The sequence below is a fragment of the Paramacrobiotus metropolitanus genome, unplaced genomic scaffold (assembly GCF_019649055.1).
Source record: "Paramacrobiotus metropolitanus isolate TYO unplaced genomic scaffold, Prichtersi_v1.0 Parri_scaffold0000002, whole genome shotgun sequence".
Taxonomy (NCBI): domain Eukaryota; kingdom Metazoa; phylum Tardigrada; class Eutardigrada; order Parachela; family Macrobiotidae; genus Paramacrobiotus; species Paramacrobiotus metropolitanus.
The window spans coordinates 1,386,675-1,409,334 of NW_026570222.1; the positions used below are offsets into that span (position 1 = coordinate 1,386,675).

General features: G+C 42.5%; 6 protein-coding genes across 9 annotated transcripts; 2 read left to right on the plus strand and 4 right to left on the minus strand.

Annotated features, from left to right (window-relative positions):
- Positions 1-4: 4 nt before the first annotated feature.
- Positions 5-5,310, minus strand: LOC129588707 (tonsoku-like protein). The gene is made up of 6 exons (XM_055483056.1): positions 4,460-5,310; positions 3,405-4,074; positions 3,019-3,312; positions 2,258-2,850; positions 1,536-2,192; positions 5-1,453 (listed from the first exon to the last, which is right to left on the minus strand). Exons 1-6 carry the CDS (start codon positions 4,929-4,931, stop codon positions 105-107), a joined length of 4,035 nt encoding a protein of 1,344 aa, XP_055339031.1. The 5' UTR covers positions 4,932-5,310; the 3' UTR covers positions 5-104.
- A 1,227-nt stretch (positions 5,311-6,537) lies between these two features.
- LOC129582272 (thymidylate synthase-like) lies at positions 6,538-8,928 on the minus strand. Of its 2 annotated transcripts, none has more exons than XM_055473765.1 (6): positions 8,430-8,928; positions 8,161-8,340; positions 7,917-8,087; positions 7,563-7,663; positions 7,193-7,339; positions 6,538-6,959 (listed from the first exon to the last, which is right to left on the minus strand). In XM_055473765.1, the coding sequence occupies exons 1-6, from the start codon at positions 8,665-8,667 to the stop codon at positions 6,822-6,824; spliced, it is 975 nt and encodes a 324-aa protein (XP_055329740.1). In that variant the 5' UTR covers positions 8,668-8,928; the 3' UTR covers positions 6,538-6,821. The 2 variants fall into 2 exon arrangements, with proteins under 2 accessions (XP_055329740.1, XP_055329747.1); XM_055473772.1 differs by having other exon boundaries at positions 8,439-8,924.
- Positions 8,929-9,041: 113 nt separating this feature from the next.
- LOC129582248 (mediator of RNA polymerase II transcription subunit 23-like) lies at positions 9,042-15,094 on the plus strand. Of its 3 annotated transcripts, none has more exons than XM_055473742.1 (9): positions 9,042-9,555; positions 9,741-9,848; positions 10,179-10,445; positions 10,559-10,918; positions 11,125-11,497; positions 11,583-11,908; positions 11,992-12,425; positions 12,527-12,563; positions 12,624-15,094. In XM_055473742.1, the coding sequence occupies exons 1-9, from the start codon at positions 9,496-9,498 to the stop codon at positions 14,856-14,858; spliced, it is 4,200 nt and encodes a 1,399-aa protein (XP_055329717.1). In that variant the 5' UTR covers positions 9,042-9,495; the 3' UTR covers positions 14,859-15,094. The 3 variants fall into 3 exon arrangements, with proteins under 3 accessions (XP_055329717.1, XP_055329699.1, XP_055329709.1); XM_055473724.1 differs by having other exon boundaries at positions 9,043-9,555; positions 11,104-11,497; XM_055473734.1 differs by having other exon boundaries at positions 9,043-9,555; positions 9,741-9,845; positions 11,104-11,497.
- On the minus strand, positions 15,016-16,567 carry LOC129582264 (alpha-ketoglutarate-dependent dioxygenase alkB homolog 4-like). The gene is made up of 2 exons (XM_055473755.1): positions 15,921-16,567; positions 15,016-15,779 (listed from the first exon to the last, which is right to left on the minus strand). Exons 1-2 carry the CDS (start codon positions 16,416-16,418, stop codon positions 15,252-15,254), a joined length of 1,026 nt encoding a protein of 341 aa, XP_055329730.1. The 5' UTR covers positions 16,419-16,567; the 3' UTR covers positions 15,016-15,251.
- Positions 16,568-16,722: 155 nt separating this feature from the next.
- LOC129585915 (telomere length regulation protein TEL2 homolog) lies at positions 16,723-20,673 on the plus strand. Its single transcript, XM_055478832.1, has 13 exons — positions 16,723-17,104; positions 17,199-17,369; positions 17,452-17,863; positions 17,944-18,012; positions 18,232-18,379; positions 18,459-18,598; positions 18,801-19,098; positions 19,179-19,270; positions 19,331-19,519; positions 19,592-19,705; positions 19,791-20,044; positions 20,117-20,235; positions 20,331-20,673. The coding sequence occupies exons 1-13, from the start codon at positions 16,848-16,850 to the stop codon at positions 20,549-20,551; spliced, it is 2,484 nt and encodes an 827-aa protein (XP_055334807.1). The 5' UTR covers positions 16,723-16,847; the 3' UTR covers positions 20,552-20,673.
- A 307-nt stretch (positions 20,674-20,980) lies between these two features.
- Positions 20,981-22,572, minus strand: LOC129587620 (NADH dehydrogenase [ubiquinone] 1 alpha subcomplex subunit 6-like). Its single transcript, XM_055481446.1, has 4 exons — positions 22,464-22,572; positions 22,218-22,394; positions 21,880-21,995; positions 20,981-21,302 (listed from the first exon to the last, which is right to left on the minus strand). Exons 2-4 carry the CDS (start codon positions 22,390-22,392, stop codon positions 21,174-21,176), a joined length of 420 nt encoding a protein of 139 aa, XP_055337421.1. The 5' UTR covers positions 22,393-22,394; positions 22,464-22,572; the 3' UTR covers positions 20,981-21,173.
- Positions 22,573-22,660: the final 88 nt, after the last annotated feature.

Here is a 22,660-nt window from a genome sequence, read left to right on the forward strand (position 1 = left end):
AGTTTTTTATTAAACAATCTCTGAGGTAAAACATTTAACAAATGTATCGAACGACAATTTACTAAAATATTTTTATAGTTCTTCAATCCAATCCAAATACAGGGCTAAACCATGCAAAAAACAGTTCCGGTTGGTTTATCCCAGACAACACGATCTCCTCGCAGAGTTCTCCAAAGTTCTTTCATCTTCTCGCAGAACGTAGCATCTTGAAAAGTTATGCTCATTTCTCTAACCCAAGGGCAATTTTCCACTATTGACTGGAACAAAGGCCAGCATTCGTCGCAGCTCAACAACCCGGACAGGTTAATTGCAGACCATGAAACTTCTTTTCGCAAAATTAGTCGCAAGATCAACCTTACGTCTTCGCCACCCAGTTCACGATTACCTTCAAAACTAACTTTGTTAAGATCCAAACAATTCTTGAACAAGGGCGACAAGGCATGCAGCCATTTCCTATCCAGTTTGCAATAGGTTAGAGACAACTCACGGATGCTGCGTGAAATATTGTCGATTTCACGGTATAAACAAGCCGGTGGCGCACAGGCATCCCGAATTGTTCCGCTCAGATTCACAGACCATACATTATTCGAGCAACACATTAGAGTCTTCAAAAACCCATGAGCTCCGATGTGGTTCATGGCAAACGACAGCGTCCGTAATTTTTCACATTTTTCCAGTTTACCACGAATTTCGGAAGAAATGTCGTCCAGGAAACCAGTACTAAATCCACAGTCATCCAACTTTACTTCCTCCAGATTAGGAATAGACGTTAAAATATCAGCAACTATTTTCATCGCGGCATTCGAAAAATTATTATGACTTAGATCTAACTTGGTGACCATTTGTAAAGGTTTTACGGAACCGAGTGTCGTTGGGTTGAGGCTTCCTCTAATGATTTCCAAACTCGTTTCCGTCATATTGGCGCACGATAAGTTTAAACTGGTCAAATGCGGCATTGTTACTAACGTTTCGTTCAACACTGGAAATGAGAAATCGTTAAGCAAACACCCTTCGCACGAAAAATGTCGGATATTGGACTGGAATTGCAGTGACCGAAAAATCGGTGCCATGGAGCTCGGCTCGACTAAAAGGTCATCCAACACCAGCTGCCCCGTGTCTACGGCAATGTTAAGAGCTTGCAAAATATTTTGATAGAGCGGGGTTTTTGTAACTTGACAGGCCTTGGTGTAGCGCTCGCCGATGGGAGGCATATCCCATGATGTTGGTAATCCGCAAACTTCCTCGAGCTCACCGACAACATCGCTGACTTGGTCAGCCAACGACAGTACCGCTCCATCGCTGGTCATTAACTGCAAGCGTGGTTGCAAACCTTTAGCTTCTGCGTATCGAGTGGCAGCCTCTTCAGCAAGCCATGAAATGGTTTTACCGGAACCAGATGTCAGTGGGACTAACACCACCATGTCCTGGATGCGTATTCGCAATCTTCGTACTGCTGCAGTAAACAATATAACACACTGTGTAAAACAAAATACCGTTCTGCTTGAAAATAAATGACTCCATTTCTCACCAGGTTCACGAACCGCAGACATGAATTGTGGCTGCGCATTCGAAACTCCTTTCTTTTGCCGGTACGGAGGGCGCCGTCTGCATCGGCAAAGTTGCCAGTTCCTCATCGTCATTGTCTTCTTCGTCTGGGAGCTCCAAAATTTCCACATCAGGATTACGTACCGTTCGTCTGGACGACGAAATTTTAGATGAAGCCGATCTAGCCACTCTTTCAAAAGCACTGTCCTGGGATACAGTGGAGGCTTGTGATCCAGGCTTCAGTTTCGGTTCAGCTCGCATATCAAGATCTTCTGCCGGCCTCTTACTCGAAACGATCGGAGACTGCCGCGAACCAGAAGTAAACAGCAACGCTGCGGCATTTTTATTGACCGGCTGTTTATCGGCTGTAATCACGTCTTCAACCAGCCAATCATCACCAATAAAATCTTCCGCTCGGATTAACGCATCGTCATTGGATATTTTCTGGAAGTTTGGCGAAGGACTGCGTTTCCGTTTTCGTTGACGCGAACTTCCAATACCCACAATAGCTTCACGATATATTTCTGTCGGATTGGAGTCCAAATGTGGTGACGCAGATCGCTGACGGCGAAAATGTGAATTCAATTTCTCGCCACTTTTATGTGATCTATGTAATTTGGAATCAGTCTGATTGGGTTCCGATTTCCCTGGGAGAAATTATATACTGTTATAATTATAGAGGAGATTTATGATAATGTATATCTTAAATTACCCGCTGTTTTGTTGCGCAGTTCATTCGGCTTGGCTCCTGACTGCAGCATGGCCCCTTGCAAATCGGCGATTAAATTTTCAAAAATGCTCTTGGTCTCCACATCATCTTCATCCAGGTTACCGTTCTTCCAAGCGTAGAGTGCATCGATAACAGTATTGCCAAATCTATCCTTTTTCAGTAAATTGGCACCGCGATCGAACAACAACCGGACCATGTCCAGATTTCCGCAGTTTGCCGCGTCCACAATCGGCGTCATGCCATCGCACTGACTGCCTCCACCTTGATCATCCAACAGAGCATTGTTTTCAATGAGCAGCTTAGCAATTTCCAAATGATTATGGTTGGCAGCTTCGTGAATGGGGAGCCAACCACAATAATCCCGCTCATTCACCGGATGACCCTGGTTTATGAGATGACGAACTCTTTTCAAGCTGCCGTTGATTACAGCCACGTGCAGCGGGGTCTCTCCCTTCTCGTTCCGCCGGACTTTGTACTGACCCCGTTTCCTTGGAAGCAGGCCTTCCTCGTTTTCCCCTTGTTCATCGTCGGATTCAGTAACACTGCTCAAATCGTCGAAGTCAGGTGTTGCAGATCTAGGATGAAAGCAAAATGTGCCTGTAAAACCTGCCGCATATAAACTCTGTTGCCTTATAGCAGCTGCCTTTCGAACATCATCAAGCAAAATCCCTTGCCTTAAAATAAATCAACAAAACCAACTACAATTAGGCAGTCAGTCTAACTATGACATTAAAGGTGTTCACCTCGATGAAGTCTGTTCTTCATCATCATCGTCTTCACTAGCATCTACTCGTATTCGCAGACGACGTATACGATCGTCCAGTTCAGTGGTTTTGTCAGCATCCCCAGAAGAACGGTACAAGGAACGCAGTTCTTGCAGGCACTGAAGCAGCAATCCGGAATTATCCGCTTTTTCCGCTTCTCGGATAGCGTTGTTGTACATATCAATAGTAAGGTCATCGTTGCTTTCGCTGCGGTATGTATAATCTGCTATATTCAGCCACGTTTTACATAACTGAACGGGATCAATCCGCAGTCTACAAAACAAAAATCGGTACTACCAAACCACACAACAATCCTCAATTCATTTGTGTAACTGGCAATTAATATTTGCAGTATGTAAACCTACTTCACTTCTTCCAAACAGTATTTCACCGCTTCTTTGTACATCTTGAGATCCGCGGCGGTTTGGGCAAGGGATACGTATATCGATGCTAGCTGGCCGTTCGGTCTATCGCAGTCAATGGCAGTTTCGAGCATTTTTTTGTAATATCGTAGTCCGGTATAATAACACTCACATCCGCAGTACAAATCTCCAATTACTTCAAGAAGAGACAAGCGCGTCACCTTATCGTCACACTTTTTGAGTTTGCCAATGCCCTCCCGGAGTTTGGGAAGCGAATTTAGCATTCGTTTTGCCTTGTGTTTGCATTCTGCCTCCGCAAATTTTGATTTGATAAGTCGCTTCAGGCAGTGTCGAGCCTCCGAAAACTGTTCAGATTCCATGAAAATCCCCGCACGAAGCTGCAGGCATTCGACTAATGCCGACTTCTCTTTAAGCCGCTTGCTAAGAACATACGCTTTCTCCGCGAATTCCCGGGCCGATGATACATTGCCGGTTTTCTGGTACAAAGCGCTCAAAGTGGACAGGCATTTTTGTTCCTCATCTTCCAGCTTTTTTCCACTGATTTCCGTTCTGGCATCGTGAAGATATTTGATAGCACGTGTAATCTGACCACTCATTTCAGCAACCAATCCAAGGTTAAGATACAGCCGACCAACCATAGCGAAATATTCACCTGGAAATTTAGAAAACCGGCATTATGCAAAAAATCCGTCTAGAAGCCTTTTCATTAAATTATTCCTCATATGGATTACGGGTACTTAAATTTCACAAAGAATAACGATGTTTAATTACTATGTAAAAGATCACTGAAAATAAAAGTAACATTACGCGGCAAAACAGTAACAATCAACAAAGACTATTTCCGTACCTCTAATGTATAGTTTTAACTTTTAGTCACCTACGGCTTATCATTGTACTTTGGCTTACTGATTTACGAACAAAATGGATCCACAAAAAATGCTTTTAAATAGTTAACAAGCCGTTTTAAAATCTACAACACTTAATAGCTGTTTCAGTTTCTAGTGTGCCCATTCCCACGCATTTGCGAAAGGCCTTACCTGAGTCAATTTCGCCTTTCAAAACTAGTGCTATGCTCAAGCTGGACTGGAAGGACTGTTCTGCTTTGGCTAAAGCTCCCCGCACATCGTCCGCAGCTTCTGCTTTGCACAGATACGTTCGACCAAGGGTGGCATGCGCTCTTTGCTGCTCCAACTCATTTCCCAGCTCGCGCGCAATGACTAAGTGCTGTTGCTGGTACGCCAGAGCCTTGTCAAAGCTCCCCAAGGCACAGTAGCATTCACCGAGTTTCCGATTGGCAATCGCTTTTCCCAGTGCGTCTTGAAGTTTCTCGCACATTTCCAGCTCAGTTTCGTGCTCGTTAATAGCATCTTCGTAGCGTCCTTCTTTACTTAGCAGTTCGCCGAGATAATTGCAGATTTCTGCCACCTCCTTGTAGTTTCTACGGTTGAGATTTGTCTGTTTATCACGGGAGAGCGCTTCAATCTGGCTCTTGATGCTCTTATTCACCATCTTGTCATGCACCACGACCACGGGTGTATCCCAATTTTAACGGGTTAAACGGGTGAAACCGATGGCTTGGACGACGGATCTCTCCCTTTTGAAAAAGATTTTGACCAAAAGGTTAACAAGAATGAAATGTGGTGCTTGCATCGGCTCCGAACTCCAATCTGTTAGCAATAATCAGTATGCACTAGGAGTAGCTCAGAATACCAACCAAAGCAATGAAATCTGCATAAAATCTGACAAACCACGGACAGCACTCAAACAGATCGTACTCGTATTAAACTTTGATTACCTTATTGCATTTTTCTATAGAAACTAATTCTTAAATGCTGGAATACAAGACACCCTTTCGTAACAACCATCAGAATAATAACGTTAACACTTCTGGAAAAATCAGCAAGAAAGCTGTTTGAAAGCACGTTTGCAAACTGAGAAATCAGAAATGTTCAAAACAACGTGAGCACTGAGAACAATTCAATGAGCGCTCGCCTGGGCTGACTTCTGCGGCAGGCGGTCAGGGAGGATTACAGTACAGTCAAGGCATTACACTACACTACACTGTATGATTTGCCATGGTACAGTACTGTAAGTACTTACTACGAGTAGGCTTACCACGACTTAAAATTTTAATAAGGCCAGCTCGAAAGGAATCTTTGTTCGGAGTGTTTTGCCAATTTAGTATTTACGCATTTCGTCCTCCAGAATATAAAATTATGAAAATAACCTGCAGTAATAACTTTAAAAGGCAATAGCGATCAAAATGACAAAAGTGCAAGCGCGGACACACTACTTCAAATACGAGTAGCTAAAAATTTAAACATCAAACCAACAACCAAAAATCAATATCCTCCAGTGGGTCGAAAGGTAATGTACTTAGCGCAGACATAAACGTTTCCCTTAATTAATTACCGCCCAACTAAAACGTTGCCTAAGAAAAAGGCAGCAGAACACGCTTCTCCAGTTAATTCACGAATTTTTCGACCCATAAATGTAATAACTCGCTCAGCTAAAGCCGGATCAAAAACACACAGCGTTTCAACCACTAAAGCAAGGTATATAGGTATATAATTAAACAGTAGCAGGAATTATCTCTCATATACCTTGACTAAAGGATAGAATAAAGGATAAAGGCCGGTATCGCTTTTCTGAATGAAGAGCATGGTCGCCGCTTCGCATCTTCTGCCAGGTGTGCAATACATACTCCCTGCCTTCTTCGAGCTAGCTTGCGTCGTGCACTAATTCCTTGCATCTCATACTAACGTTCCTTGCCGGACAGGTATCAGCAAATCCGGTTTCATCCCGTCTTTTCCGGATAGGCCCGTCGGTTCCAGTTGGCATGGGAAGTCTGCGCTTTCACAGCATCTATTTCTTACACTGCTACTGTTTAATTATGGAGGACACGTTCCCTTGGATAATACGTAAATTAATTATTAAGTCGAAATAGTTCGTCAGTGTATACAAAATTCCAATCCAAAATCAGTATGGTGTAAAAGGTCATGAGACTTGCTAAGTCACATACCATAACCGAGATGATAACTCACAGTAAACGGACGCAGAAGTTCAAGTACTCAGTGACTCACGTAATACAAACAGCGAAAACGCTCATGAGCAGCAGTTGTGTAGTGATTTAATTGACAGGATTTAGAAAATTATGAATACCGATTTTAGTTTACACTTCAATATATTTCAGGTCGTACTCAGTTAGTGAAAACGAACAACGCTCAGCAGTTGATAGAGCAGAAACGAACTTCGAAAATGACGATCTCAACAGTGTACTCCGATGAACCCATTCATGGTCAGTTTTCCACAAAGTTCTTTCACAATTAGTGAGGTATGAAACCCAATACATTAAACCGTGCTTGGTAAACTTTTACGTAATCTTGGATTAAATCGTTCTCAAACAGCCATCGACATTTTCACGGGAGGGTGTGGGCTGTATCCGGTTAGAACAAAATCCTCGGCTTGAAAATCATCAATGTTTTTGATTTTTCGTTGGATAGTTAACTGAGGGAAGCGCAGTGGGGTTCGCAGCAACTGAAATAAATAAATCAGAAAATTATATCTTTGTACCCCACGGTCAGATTATTCAGTCAACTTAATAAAAAACAAGTCAACTAGCAAAATCAACGTTCAAAAAGAAATCGCCGGTGAATAAAGGCTACAGACTACAGAGTTACAGTACGTGGCCGCGTCACGAAAAATTTGATATGTGGACACAGTGACTGATTCTGTGATCTACATTTATATATGTACAGAAAAGTACGCACCTGTTCCTTCAAAGCGTCCACGTGATTCACGTAAATATGAGCATCACCAATTGTGTGGACAAAATCGCCAGGTGAAAGGCCCGTAACATGAGCTATCATGCACGTTAGAAGGGAGTAGCTCGCGATGTTGAAGGGCACACCCAAACCCTGCAAAACGTTTCCGAGAGATACAGCAGGCAGTTATCGACCACCGGTTAGCAGTGCTGCACTAGAACTATTCAAAAACCACCGGACTAAATCAAGTAAACAACCTATTAAACTGATATTCCAAGGTAAATAAACAGCAAATAATTGTGTATTCTGCCGCTACCGGATTATCCCGAAGCACAACTGCCTAATTATACGGTCACATTTGCACAGTTTACTGTACCATGTCAGCTGATCGTTGGTACATCTGGCAGGATAATTCACCATTTGACACGTAAAACTGCACCAGAGCGTGGCATGGCGGAAGAGCCATCTTCAGCAAATCTGCGAAAATCAACTTGTGACAACCGTTATTAGTAGGAACACACAAGAAAATTTTCCATGAATTTTGGTAAACTTCGACCGGAGCAGCAACAATGGCTGTGACAATAAAAGTTACAGTAGCACAGTCACTGCTACAATTTATTTCGATTAGACAGACTGTAATAATCGAAATAAATTGTAGCAATGACTGTATAATACAGTGAAGCATTTATTGCGGTTGTACAGAGAATCTTGAACGCTAAACTTAACTTACCGGCTGGATTCCATGCAGAAAGAATCAGCCTTCGATCATTCGGGTTGGATTTTATTTTGTGAACAATATCGTTCAGCTGATCAATGCCCTTCCCACTGTAATCCGCATGGCAGTCGACGTATTCAGCCCCGAAGTGTCTCCACTGAAATCCGTAAACCGGACCGAGCTCCCCTAGAATCAGGCATCAGCGACAGTGGGTGCAAACTGCATTATCAAGAGAATGTAGTGCTTCGCAAGTTCCAACCTTCTTCGTAATGTTTCAACCCGATACTATCCAAGTAATTACGCGATCCATTGGCGTCCCAAATGTGAACGTTCTTTTCGGCCAAGTCTTTAGCGTTCGTTCCACCGCGAATAAACCATAATAACTCTTCCACAACACCTTTCCAATACACCCGCTTCGTGGTCAAAAGAGGAAACGAACCTATAGTAAAAGTTTTCTTATTGCATATCTCCCGAAATTCGTCACGGTTGTTAAAAACTGCAGATGAGAGCTGCAGCTTGTTTTGGAGCCTACAATACCTTCCCGCAAAGAGTAACGGGAATGCAACCCAAAGACTGATAAGGTCCCCACTCCGGTGCGATCAGCTTTGAAGGATCCGTTATCCAGAATGTAGCGAAGTTGGTCTAGATACTGCATTTCTTCGTGCCTGCTGGATTCACTGTTTTGTTGTCCATCATATCGAAATTTCAAATGATTGTGGAGCGCATTCTTCGCCTGACCCGTAATCGAACCATCACTGTTTTCCATGAGGATAACAAGCAAGATCACATACCTTACATACAGTCATACACAGCACAGCGTACTTATAGAAAATATTCAAAAAGTGGGCGGATCTTCAAGGAAATTTGTTTTTGCAAACTTAGAACTTCTTCCTAGAGGTGGAGAACCACAAAAAAGCAAAATCAGCGTAGACTTAGCTCAAACCTCAAACATATGGGGCATTATGGGCAAATCTCAATCTGCCAGAGAGAAGGGTTCGCTGTCTCTCTCAGGAACTGGACTGCGTCAGGCTTTGTTCTTATTTTCTACGTCTAGGGAAGCCTCCATGGGGCGGTGGTCGTACCTGCTTTGGAGCGATTAATTATGCACATCACTTCAAAAGTATTTTCCGATACAGTTTTTGCAAGCTTTTGAAAGCTTTTGGCATGGTCTGTGTATATAATGGCATGGTCTGTGTATGTATATATATACACAGACCATGCTTTTGGTTTTGTAAGCAGTAAGACTGTAAGGAGCAAAAGTTAAAAACTTCGATGGAGTTTCTTATTCCAATGATGGAGTTTCTTATTAATTATTTTTAGCAGCACATCATATGAATATTGTTCCATCATCTAAAACGGATGCGCTGCTTATAGCTTGGAGTCACCATCTAAATTAAAATCTATTTGGCTTTTTCATATTGACGCGTTGCCGTTGTACCGTGGATGATGGAAGGAGGGAATTTCGTGGTGTTTGTAGTCTGACAGCCTGTTTACAGTTTAAGTTTTGATTCACCAGTGATTCTTTTGCTTTTAACAAAATTCTTTTGTCTGTATCTTTTGTTTACGGCGAGAGCATCGTTTAATGAGCTGAGAGATGGCTGCGTCGGACCCATTGACGGAGCAAGCCGTTGCATCCATGATTAAGATCCTGGATGTAAGTCAAAACATTGCAGTGGGTTGCAGATGTATATGATAATTTATAAAATTACGAAAAGTTAGAAGAAAAACTTATCGAACTAATAACTACTGTAGTTATTGTTTGGCGTTATTTTTTCAGTTAAGTGGAAGCCGTAAGTTAACGAGCGGAAGTTTACAATATCACTCTTGTTTTTCCTTTAGCGATACGAATCCTTCGTCACTCTGTTCTCTCACACGGTGAAGAATCCAGTAAATGATCCTTTAAATGAATTGATTGATCGACTTCCAGGACTGTTTTTACCAACCGTGGTGAGTCGGACTATTTGTGATTTTGTATGCCTGCTCAGTCTTCGCACAATATGGTACATGTGTATTGTATATTAATAAGTGTATATAGATTATAGTAATTAACTAATAACTATAAAGTCATTAATCTACAGTATTACTTAACTAATATACCTAATCTACGAGTACCCGGTAGATATCATGCGTGGTAACACCAAGGTGTATAGGAGTTTTCTCCTGTATACCTTGATCGCATGTAAACTGGAAAAGATTTCTTTTTGCTTACTCGTATGGAGGATGCAGTTATTTTGAATACACACAAAGTCTGCATACTGTCAGCAATGAATGTTTTAGTCTCTGGAAACGCAAAAGACGATATTGGATCTGCTGGTGCAGTATATTCTGAACCCACTGAACAACAAAAAAATCTGCGACGCATTGTACAATGGCATCCTTCATACACTCCAGAGCGCCAGTGTCAGTCACCAGAACACTGCGGGAAAGCTGTTTCTCCTGGCTGTGCTGAACTCTCAGTTCGAGCTGAAGCAACCTGAACTGTGCAGACTGGTTGTGCCTGTTTTAAAATCGTTGGACATGAAAGCAGTCGGGGAAATTCTTCGTGTAGGCGAAATACGAAATGCATTGTTGCAAGCTGCATGAAAGCGGTGACGCTTGAAGCATTTGAATGTCAAATTGTCCTTAACAAAGTTGTTGGATAATGTCTGGTATTTTAGGCTGCGGTCGAAAAATCCCAGCGGCTCCGCGCCAAACGGAAACTTGGGGCTGAGACCGATGCTTATGGTTATCTCGGAGGTTTTTTGCAGATTATTCTTTGCTCCAGCACTTGTCCGTCGGTTATTTTGTTACCGGAAATCGTAAATACCTTGTCCACGAAAAATTGGCGTTCTTCTGGTTTAATAATGCCTTCTGCGTCATTTTTTGAGAATTTCGAGAAAACGGTGGAGTTGGTTAAAATTCGCGAGCGTCAGTTCTCTTTTCCTGTTGTTGGATATTCATTGTATCACAGTCCGTTATGGGGAATGGATCGCACAACGCTGCAGTTTACCATGCCTGCTATTCAAGAATTTGTCAGCGTACGTACTGTATCATTTGTGCGATACTTTGGTTATGATTGTTAGCTATAGCTTGGAGTAGCGTGTAAGAATAGCTGTAGAATTGTGCTTAATTGCAGATTTAACACAATGTATTCTAACTGCAGAGGACCTTAAAACTAAGGCGGATTGCATAAACTTGAAAATGACTGCTGGAAATTTCGTAGGACAAATTTAACCCACCACAGACGGAATTGGTTCAATATTTGCTGGAACAAGCCAATAGTCGACCAATGTGCCAGAGTATCCTGGGCATATCGAAGCAGAATACCATGTTGTCTTTGGGACTTGAAGGCCAGATCGTTGCCGTTATGGTGCGGCATTTACAATGCTTTGATGAGCAGCTGTTATACACAAACTGGATGCACATCTTAAACCACGTTTTAAGCGCCGTCTCGTGTAATTACATACGGTTCAGCTCGGTTATGCACAATCTGGAAGTGGCTCTGGACAGCATTAAACTGGACGACCTCAGTACTGGCAGATTTTACTGCATCTGGCTGTTTTATCAATGGGTAGCTGCGCAGCATAACCTGCCAGTCTCCGTAAAAGATGTTGCAGGTATGATACCTCGAGATTTTTGAATGAACCCGGTTTTTGTGCAGTTGATGTGACATAAATTGCAACAATTTTGCATGCACTCCAGGGAGCCTGCGTCTTATTTTGAAAATGTTTCCGGAAGAAGAATATCTTCATGTTCCTGAGCTGTCTTCGAAATATGCTATCATCCATTTGTCACCGGGATATCTGTGGGCGTATGTTTCTCGTCGGGCAAGTTACGAAAAATTTCCCTTACCATGCGGAACACCACGATGTTTGCTGGGGCAGCTGGAATTTATTCGCACCTGCATTGACCGAGCAGTCTTACCTAGTGGTTTGGGATTTCTGGATATTACTCTGGAACATATTGCCGTAGTCAACTGTTTCGTACCCATGTCACCCACAAAAATACCGGAAGCCAACAGAATGGATGTAGGTCGTTGATCCTCCCATATAAGTGCTCCTTAGTCCTCGCTATGCGTACCGCTGTCCTAATGAATTTTATTCTTCTGTAGCACTGTGACAGAATGATTGCCTCGCTGACAGAAAATTTGGTAGATAACTCGACTTCGTCCTCCTTTGTCGAAAGACCCGAGACCATGGCTGCCCCTGGCGGTTCTGTGGTGCTTCGCGCTACAAAGCCGCTTTCGTTGGAGCTGTTGGATGGACTTTCGGGTCATGCCAGGCTGTTATTGGCCAACAGTCTGGCACCCAGTTTTACCCGCATTATTTCGGATTACGCCAGCAAGCCGGAAAAGGTTTTTCTTTCATCCGGGTTTTTGGAGACAAATGCACGGTTATGTGTTTACGAAGAAAATGAACAGTCCGTTTTGGGGTGGATGATACGAAAACTGCCAGAAATAGCAATCTCAAATCGCGCTTGGTTTGTGCTTGTTGGTCAACTCGAATTACTAAGTTTTCGTGCTCCATATATTCCATTCAACTGGAAGTAAGCGTTTTGAGCTTCAAAAATTGTACTTTAAAGCATGTTGAGCATGATGCAGCCCATGGTAATGCAGCCCATGGTAATATTGCATTTGTTGTTTCTAGGCCGATCCTGGTGGTGATGGTTATGAACATTGTGCAGGTAATATAGTAAATTTTTCTAATATTCCGAGTAATCTTGTTGACGGTGGATGTGTTGCAGAGGTTTGTGACAATGACAAACACACACAGTCATCCCCACGCAGTACTGTATGTGGAGCAGTTGGCAATTAGGATCATTCAGAGTTTGAACATATATGATATGCACTACATCCGTAACTATTTGGGGAGCGCTAACGTGATAACTGCTCAGCAAGAAGTAGAAGAACTTCTCCGCCTCTCACTCCTGACATCGTTCCGTTTGGCGCAAATATCGGGACTGGATGCGACAACCATGCAGTTTCTTACGAAATACGTTGCAGAATCTCAACAAGTTGTCGCTCACTTATGGGGAAATCCAGGTACGACCAATGGAAATACTTTTCTGTGGAACGTTTTACCGGAACCAGTGCAAAACTTGTACAAAGATGTAAAAATTACCCGGGAGAAACCGCAGTCACGGCGTATGGTGGATGAGATGATCATTCGCCTGCGTGCCGCTGCGAATGACAACGATGTACGCACGATTCTTATGGGAACTCATGGGAGTTACGTGTTGCATATGTACTGCATAATTTGGAAGCAACTGATGGAAAACATGGACCAGAATATGCCGTTCCGCTCGCCGGCCCTGATTGCCGCTGTCCTTGATAAGTCAGGATACAAAGGTCAGCTGCACATGTTACGGATTTTTATCGACTATATAATTATGGAGCTCACAGCCATTCCGCCTCCGTCTCCCGAACGGATCAGTCGGCAGCTCGATTGCCTGCGACTGATGATTTGGAAACTTGGTATCATACCGTTTGAAAGGTTCCTCTTCATGTTGATCATGCGACATTTCGACATGGCAAATGAGCTCCAAATGGCTCTTGTAATCGTAGTGCAGCTCTGTAAATCGACCGATTTTCAGAGCCGCCTGATGGAAACAGTTAATCTGATTCCTCCGGATTATTTGAATCACGAGCAGACGTTTTTTGAAAAGGTTGTTGCTTACCATCAGTTGTTCCCGGAAGTGTACTATTTCAACGGTACATACGACTACACACAGCCAGGAGTGCCGGCTATTAACCATGAACCTCTGCCGGTGTATTTTTCCAATGTTATCCTGCGATGCGTACCAGTTTTTAACATTGTTATTCACCGATTTCTAGAGTTTCCGAAAAATTCTTCGCAACTACAGCATTTCGAATCCTTTTTGGACAATATTGGGAAAATATTCCGCTACCACGACCATCCCGTAAATTTTATCTGGCAGACATTACATTTTTATGACCATCATCTAAAGGATGTGTATAATGTTCGAAGAAAATTAATACGAACCATTTTGGGAGCTAAGGCAGAGTACCATATGCCGAATTTTTACCTGACGCGGTATTGTGAAGCCTATCTGACTGCGCCACAACCTGATGCATTTGTGTTTTCCGCCGAATATTACGATTTTCTTGTAACAAGATTGACATTATGCTTATATAGCCATAATTTGGAAATTCCTTATCATGGTGTCGAATGGAGATTCCATGAGCACCCGAGCCCTGCTGCTCACGCCCTGTACACAAGTTGCATAGAATTGATGTGCATTCCGGGGCCGTCGGAAGCGATAACAGAAAACTTACTAAACGTTGTGCGTCGACGCTTTCCGGCAGCTGAAAATGGATCCAAAGAATATGCGATGCAGACCTACGACCAGTTCCTGCAATGTTTGAACTGCGTCGCCCTTATGATCTCCGCCTTGCCAGAACGATTGTTTGTTGGTCTTCTTGGATTCTTGAGGACGCTTTTGGAGGATACGGATCTTGTGACGGCTGGGAACGTGCTAATGGATATGTTTGATTTGAAAAAAAGCTATTTCGACATGAAAAAGCCGATGCACGGCCTGTTTTTACAAATATTCCACGCCACCATTCTTCACGGCGGTTCCGGTCATTTGCTGAAATCTTTGGAGTTTTTCCACACTGTTATCGTCCCATTTCTGGGTGCTGAATGTCAGCTAATCTATGTTATGAATTTATTTGTTCCGTTGCTGCCCAAAATCGGTAACGATCCGGTCAGGTTGGGCAAATGGCTGTCGGCAATTTTAATACTAATACAGCGTGTGGGAAGCCGGCAGAATATCGTTTTTCAGCATGCTGCTACATTGCGCGATGTTTTGTATTATGTTATGGAAAATTATGGAAAATCTCTTGATCTGAGAAGAGATCAGGTTACCGAACTCCTATCCACCGTCCAACCAGAGTATGGGAAATATTTGGTATTCCTGCAGCAGTTTGTTAAACCTGAAGGTGATAATTCAACATAACATGGTTGAAAAATTAAGCAGCTTGACAGTTTTGTTTTTGCTCATTATTACTGTGAAGTAAGTAGTTAAGTATGTGTTCATTTTTCGCATTTATAAATAAACTGCTAGTTTATCATAGTGTTTTTTACTTTACGTTTGAATGTTGGGAATTGTGTCCACTTATTTCAAATTGTTTTGAAGTATAAATCAACAGGTGTTGTTTTAAGTGTCCTCAGTATTCAGAATAAATCTGTGTGAAGAAATTGTGATCGAAAGTGGACAGTGACCAAGCACAGTCGGTTACTTTACCAAGAGCACGCACAACAGAGGCGTTTTTACTGACTACCAGAAAGTGTTACCAAAGCTTGAAATCATTATCGTTATCCTAGTCCGTAAGGGACGCACATAACACGGCTACACTCCCTGAAAAGAAGATGCAGTGTCCAACACCATTTTTCCCAAGGCACTTTCGGCGCCTGTGAGAAACTCCGGAGTGAGCTCTCGGAACGTCATGACAAGTCGTCGATCACAAATGTCTTCCGGTATAATAGCATGTTTCCATTTATGCCTGGCTTCGCCCATCATAAGAAACAGTGAACGTCGAGGCATAGGGACATGCACGCGAATCTCGGGTGGTAATCCCGACTGCGCTGCGAAGCTATCTGTCGGAATTAGCGAAAGAAATGTGTCGGATATCAAGTTCACACTGACTAGCCGGTCGCCCCACAGCCACGTGTCGTCAGTATGTGGTTCAATATGAGAGCCGCGCTCGCGGGTGTATTCTAGGTTGCATAATTCCGCGCATCGGAAATCAGAAAAATAATCCTTACAGTCACCCTGACTAATCATCCGCTCCAATAAGAAGCGGGAATAACCTGGTAACCCAGTAAACGAGGCAGGATTCAATTTCTGCTTCTTAAAATTTACTTTCGGTCCGTAATCCTAAAAAGAAAAAAAACTGTTAACGAAAGGGTCGTAATGGAAAACGTAGCGACGAAATTTTATGGAGGAACAGTCGGAGTCACAACTGTACATTAATTCGCTACTACTGTGCATTAATTCGCGAAGATTTCAATTTTTTACCTGTTTACGTCGTCCAGACTGCGACTCTACCCAGCTTCGCTGATCAATGCAGTTCACAAGGAATTCCTCTTCGTTTTCGGAAACGAAGTCCAGCCAAATGTACAAACCGGGAAGAACGAAAGCATGGCTGCTATACAGCGTATCGTCATGAATGCATTTGGTTCCTGTACAAGACGACGCTTCCTTTTCCGCATCGCGAACAGAACTGCTGTACGAACAGGATATCACTTCTGGAAAGGCATGGTGACACTGATAGCAATACGAGTATGAATGTGGCAGTGACTGAGAGTTTATATAAGACTTCATTCCGTTCCTGGAACAATTCCCATCATCCAGAATATCACTAATATCTGCTCCTTCGGGTCCACGCTTGTCCGCTATATTGCGCGATACACTCAGATTTTCCGCGAACAGATCGGGTTTGCAGCGCACACAACATCGGACGCCGCGACAGGCACACGGTTTGCCTCCGTAGACCTGCAGGCAATCGATAGACATTGCTTAAACCTCTTCTGCAATACCTCTTCGCAAATAAAAATACACTTCCAAACGGACAATTCCAGCCCTGAAAAATATCATCTAGCTAACAAAATTAATATGTATTATTGCGTATATAAATTCATAAAAGAATAAAACTGCTAAACAAACAAGCGTAATCAGTGAAGTACCGGAGTAAGGACGGTAAGTAAAATAATGCAGACTTCAGAGTTCCGGGCCGGCAGACCCCCATTGCTGCAGCTACTTCCATACTGAAAAATAAAGCATCTTTTTACGGCTGTTCTGTAGTACAGAGTAGACTCAGTAGAAGTAGTTTTTTTGCGAAGTTTGGTTAATAAGAACGATGTTTTTGTTGACGCAAAGTCGGCAAAGAGCATTACGAATACGATTTAATGTTATGAAATACCGTTACAGTAATAAAGGCATGAAATGGACTACATCACGGCTGTCACCACTTGCGATTCAGCGAAGGATCTCTACGCTGTTCTCGATAAACTGTTATCCGAAGGACCGGAGTCCGTACGAGAACGGGACTATGCTCTAGTCCTGCAAGAAGCACTGGAAAAGTTATCGAGTTTCGCTTGTGGTCTCAGCGATTTCATCCCTCATCTGAAGCATTTGCTGCGACTGGCGGACACCCAGGATTCTCTGCGCTTGTTAATAAGCCTTCTAAGAAACGGATCACGGTTAGACTGCCTTCTGTTGTTTTGCCATGTTTCACGACTGTTTATTATTATTACAGTTTATAGCAGACAAACATCTAAAACGTTATTCTTGTAGCACGGTAATTTTTGACGTTTTGAACCTCCTTGAGTATCACGTGCTCCATGTTCTGCCGACATTTATATCCCTCGGAATTCTGTCAAACGAAGCAGACGACTGGGCTGACGTTATTAAATTACTGGGATCGCTTCCGGACCGCGTGACGCCATATATGTTGATAGATTATAGGTTGGTGTTCAGCAGTAATTTCCGTTCGTTAATTTCCTGTTTTTTTTTGGCGGAAGCATTTTGGACGGCTGTTGTATGTTAGGGAAGTGTTATCCGGGAAGAAATTTTTCGACCACGTTTGCTGCTCAGTGCTAAACGGATTGCATCGAAAGCATTTGGCGCTCAGCGAAAACCGCAGTGTTTCCTTGCATTTCTATGGTAGCTTGGTGGGAAAATTCTGTCTGATTGGGCAAGAAAAGGCAGTCGTCCGATCGCTTATTCTTCCCGCGTTGCAGAAATGTGAAGCAAATTTTGTCTGGCGTAGATTGTTACAGACCCTTTTTAAACATATTCCTCATCGAGCGCATGAGCCTTTGATTGTTGAGCTGTTGAGTGCTGTGGAAGATGGTCGGCAAATGGTTTTCGTAGTTGGCTACGATATTTCGGAACCGCAGCTCAGCCGGCTTCTGACAAAGACAATATTCTTTAATAAGTACTTTCCTCCGCCGAAAGATGTATGTCGAATTGTCATTAGAGTCTTTCAAGTTTTATCCCGCGAAATCATTTTGTCATCGACTGTTATCGTTTGCTACAGGTTCATATTTTTCGGGCAGTGCTTCAGCTTTTCTGGGCCTTGAATCAGGATCGCAGTGCATTTAAAGAGGTAACGCATTCAGTTACTTAGTAATTTACCGTGCGGTCCAAAGCATCATCAAATGATATGCCTATCATGCTCGAGTCTCAAGATTGTGCTATGTGCTGGAAATGTTTGCTGTATAGCTTTTGATTTCCCACAGCAGAAATATTGATAGTTTTGAGAACGCTGTTCGGCATATGTTTGGATTGTTTGCGAATTCAGACAACTACTGTTTTTATTTTGTAGGTACTCATTTCCCTGGCTGGCGCATGGGGAAACAGCTGCGCGCACCGCTTTTTAGCCGTGGAATATGAAATGTCACTGACAAAGGCATTGATATTGGCTGCTGGTGTTTTGCGAGAATGTTTACCTTGTGATGCGGAACTCAAACAGAGTACTGCAATATTTCTGTCTTCCTTTTAACCGTTTGAAGTCTGTTTTGTCGTCCTTCTGACAATATAATTTTTGCACAGAGGTGCTTGTGGCTGTGCTACCCGGAGTTGAAAAGCGTTTGAAGTCCACAGATTCCCGGACAAGACGAAGTGGAATGGTTGTGGGAGAGATCGTGACCAAACTGGTCGACATAACGCCGGAAGCAGCTTTGAAATTTGAGGTACGAGCGACTTATTGTTATTATTCTAATGTTGGCTTCCTTCAAATAAATCGGAGTGAGCCGAATAATTACTCATCGCTTGCGCCGACTGCGGATGATCGTTAATATGTACTTTTTAAAGCCGATATTGGGAAATCTTGTCCGCTTTGTTTGAACATGTTTAAAGAATCGTGTGCGGGATCGATGTTTTTTTTCTGTACAGTATGTGGACTCCGACGATACAAAATATTTGAAATCCCTGATGGAATGTCGTGCTGTTGAATCGGTGGGGTTTCCTGGCTCAAAACAACCAGTTTGGACGATTAAGACTATTGATGAAGAAAACGCTCCAGTGGCGGAGCCAGTTACTCAAGGCGCAGTCAAGCCACTCGAGGATCCTCTTTCCGAAGCAGTTGACAGCGATGACGATCTTGTTCCATACAGCAATACTGTTTCGCGAACTTCAGTCAAAACAAAGTTGTCTCTCGGTAGACCACAGTACCTGCAAGATTGCTATGATGGTAAGCAGCAAGGGCATGTTATTGCATCCTTACGTAAAGTAACGTAAAGATATTCGGTTACAGTATTGCTGTGTATATAGGCCTGATAAATAAAGAGGATCCTGCGAGGCGAAAAGTGTGTTTGGAATCTCTTGCGGGACTTTTGGAAAAGCAGAAAGACACCGCTGAGTTTGTGAGTTTCGAGAGCATTTGCATGCCCATGCTTCCCCTCACTACATCCCGTTCGATTTAGATGGTGGACAATTTCTTGCAAGTGCTTTATTCCATTGAACTGGAGGGTTCTCTGGCTGACTGTTCAGCTGATCGAAGTACTGCGCTAATCAGAATCGCACTTGATCATCCGAAAATAAGTGGATGTTTTTATGGAAAGGAAGTCAGAATGAATAACTACGGCCTGGGCGCTCGGCTGGAAATGCTTCAGGTGCAAGTGCAATTGCTGTTCTAGCTCATTTGAACGCTTGTGGACTCTTTTCAGCATCTTTTGGATTTGCAGGTTATCCGAGCGGCAGCAAATGAGCTTAGCCATTCAGTTGGTGACGTTACTGCTATCGAAACGGGAACACCTTTGGAGAGTACTGTCGATGGCAAAACTCGACGTTTTGCATCGGTGTGTTCCCCTTTTTCAGAAATTTCGGTGTAGTAGACTGTCTGTTCTCTCTTACTTTATCCGAAAATGATTTTGTTATTTTAAGGCTACCAAAATATCCCATGGAATGAAACACCGTTTTGTGAACTTTGCTCGCTTTTATATTATGCCGCTAATAAGTACGGGCTATACTCCAAGGACACCGGTGTTTTTACTACAACAAGAAGATGCGATGCTGCTAAGTCACCTGGTGCAAACTCTGACGCTTCTTATGCACTATGCCGAAAAGTTGCCGGAGACTCCAGGTCTTTGTTTGCGCGTCATTGAGTATGTGTGGGATTTAAAAGACCACCATGATCCGTAAGATGCTTGGAAGTTGAACCAAATTTCTGCTATCACTTAGAACCGTTTACCCAGTGAATTTTTATTTAGGGCTGTCAAACAGGCCGTTCTGGTGTGTCTTGCTGTGTGTGTGCAAGCAGTGCCTTTGGATTTTACGTCTGCAAACAAAGATTTCGGATTCATTGACCAGCTTAGACAATACCTTTCAGGTAATTCTTTTATGCGCGTAAAAATTTGTAATTTTGTTGCTGTTGCGCGTTAAAATTTGTGCACAATGGTGATGTACCATAAATATTTTTTGCAGATGTGAAATCCTTTGATCCCAATTCGAAGTGCGCGGAACTGGCTTCTCAAGTTCAAAAAATGTTGGATCATACTATTAGCAGTAAAATAATACTTTTTTCGGGACCAAAACAGTCTTTCTCTGCTTTGGATATAAATCGACGGGACTGGAAGCCTGTAACTCTGGAAGACGTAAAAAGGATATCATCGTTGTCTAATTATTCAACCTTTTGGCGAAGCTGAAAAATGATCGGCTTTCATCAGTTTAGCATTCTCTTGTGATTTATAAATATTGGCATTAAATTGTGATATATTTTGGAGAACGGAAAGTCGATGCCATAGAAGGTGCTTTGGACAATAAATCTTACAAACGTACGCTATGCGGGCGCATATCTAGCAACAGCATGTGCGGGTGTATTTAAAATTACAGTTTTCATTCCGTCAAAATATAATACAGGCCTCAAGTGCAAAAGTCTTCCGTTCTTGAAATATTTGACGATCTTGCAGTAAGCATTGTTGCTGCCTTAAAACAGACTGCCTGCCCATAGTCTATAGCTAAATTAGGTGAACATTCCTTTGTCAAGGATTTATTTAAAAGCCTCATAATAGATCTCTCGAACTGCAACTTGCAAATAAAAACATTGTTAACTATTTCTAGGGTCACGAATACGATAAAGAGACTTGATTTTTGTTGCACGGTCCATTTCGCAAGGTGCAATAATTATCTGTACAAGGCTGATGAAGCACGCATCATAATGCTGCAGAACACACAAAAGATTACATTAGCATCCCGTACGAGGAAATAACGTCTATTTTATAATTATATTTAAATGCTCTAAATGCGCGGCTCCGAATTAATTCAAAATTATGTCTTTCCGTGCAGAAACTTTGACAGGAAGCTATGCGATTTGGGCGGTTCTGTATCTCGGAAAAACGACATGAGGTGGATTGCCTGTTTCCAAACTTCCATAGTTTCTCTCAGCTCCATCTGACCCTTTACAAACAAACAACGTTACTCATACTGCACACACAAACTGACGAAACAAGCCAAACAAAAATAGCTATTTTTTATGTTGTTAAACAAAATTTAATGATGCATCCTTTGCGTGAGTGGATTTCTACACAAATTGTATATAGATATGTACTATACATACGAAATCAGGAATAAACCCTACCCTAATCGTATTAAGTTATTAACAATGTAAGTAACGTTCAGCTAAATCCGCATGCTTTTCCTGTTTGCAAATCTGTACTTCGCTCAACTTTTCAATAGCTAATTATCTTTTGCATCGATTATTCGCAGCCAGTTTTAAAAAAGAATGCACAAAATACTCCCGATAATAATGCGTACGTATATCATCCACAAAGCCAAGCGATTTTCACGGAAAAGTACATAATCAGTCACTAATTCTCACTCCAGTGACTCCATCTTGCATTTCAAAAGGAATGAAAACCGCCAGCAAACGAAGGAGATGAGAACAAAAGCCATTACAACACCAACGACAACTACGGTGACTACCTATGACTCTATTAATGCGAACACTTTAATAGGATCTTTAATTATTCTTTACCTTTGCAACCAGCATGTCGATAACGCGAATATCGGTTACATTTCGATTTGCCATGAATATCTCCTTCAAACGCTTTCGACACTGTTCCGCACTGACAGGGACATGGTATTCCATCACTGTAAATACCATTTGTTATCCCATGCTTTGATGGTAGATTCATCATTCACTGAAATTTGCTTTCTAGCACTGGCCAGTATTTCAGTATGAAAACAAAATAATTACCAGATAACTAGACACTAAAGTTGATTTAACGCTGCTGCTATCAGATTCCCCGAAAACAACAAACATGCAGGCTGATGTTCAGCAATTACTCACAAACTGCAAATTAGGAAACTTACAGAAATACGGGATTTCACGATACCAGGCTCGGTACAGCAAAAGTACTTGACGACGAGCTTGTCTTCGGTTTAGGGAAAACACGGGAGCAACTTCGCGGGCACCCACATTCACTCCCGATCTGATGCCAGGAGATCGGGCGACGAGAGCGCCAGCAGCGCGAACACTTTGAATCATGACTGCATCCAAAAGAAAAAAGCTCAGAAATAATACAATTATACAAACAATGTTGCAAGGTGCCTGATTACCCAATAATATTCAAAAGAAAATTTAATTACTGTACGCGACGACAGTTCATCAAAATTTAAAAGGCAGTAAAATACCTTCGTAGTTACAGTTTTAACTGTTTTATAGAACAGGGGCACAAGCCTATGTGTAAATGATATGTACGGACTCTGCATTAGTACACACTCTGCCAGCGACAACATATCGCGCGGGTATTTGG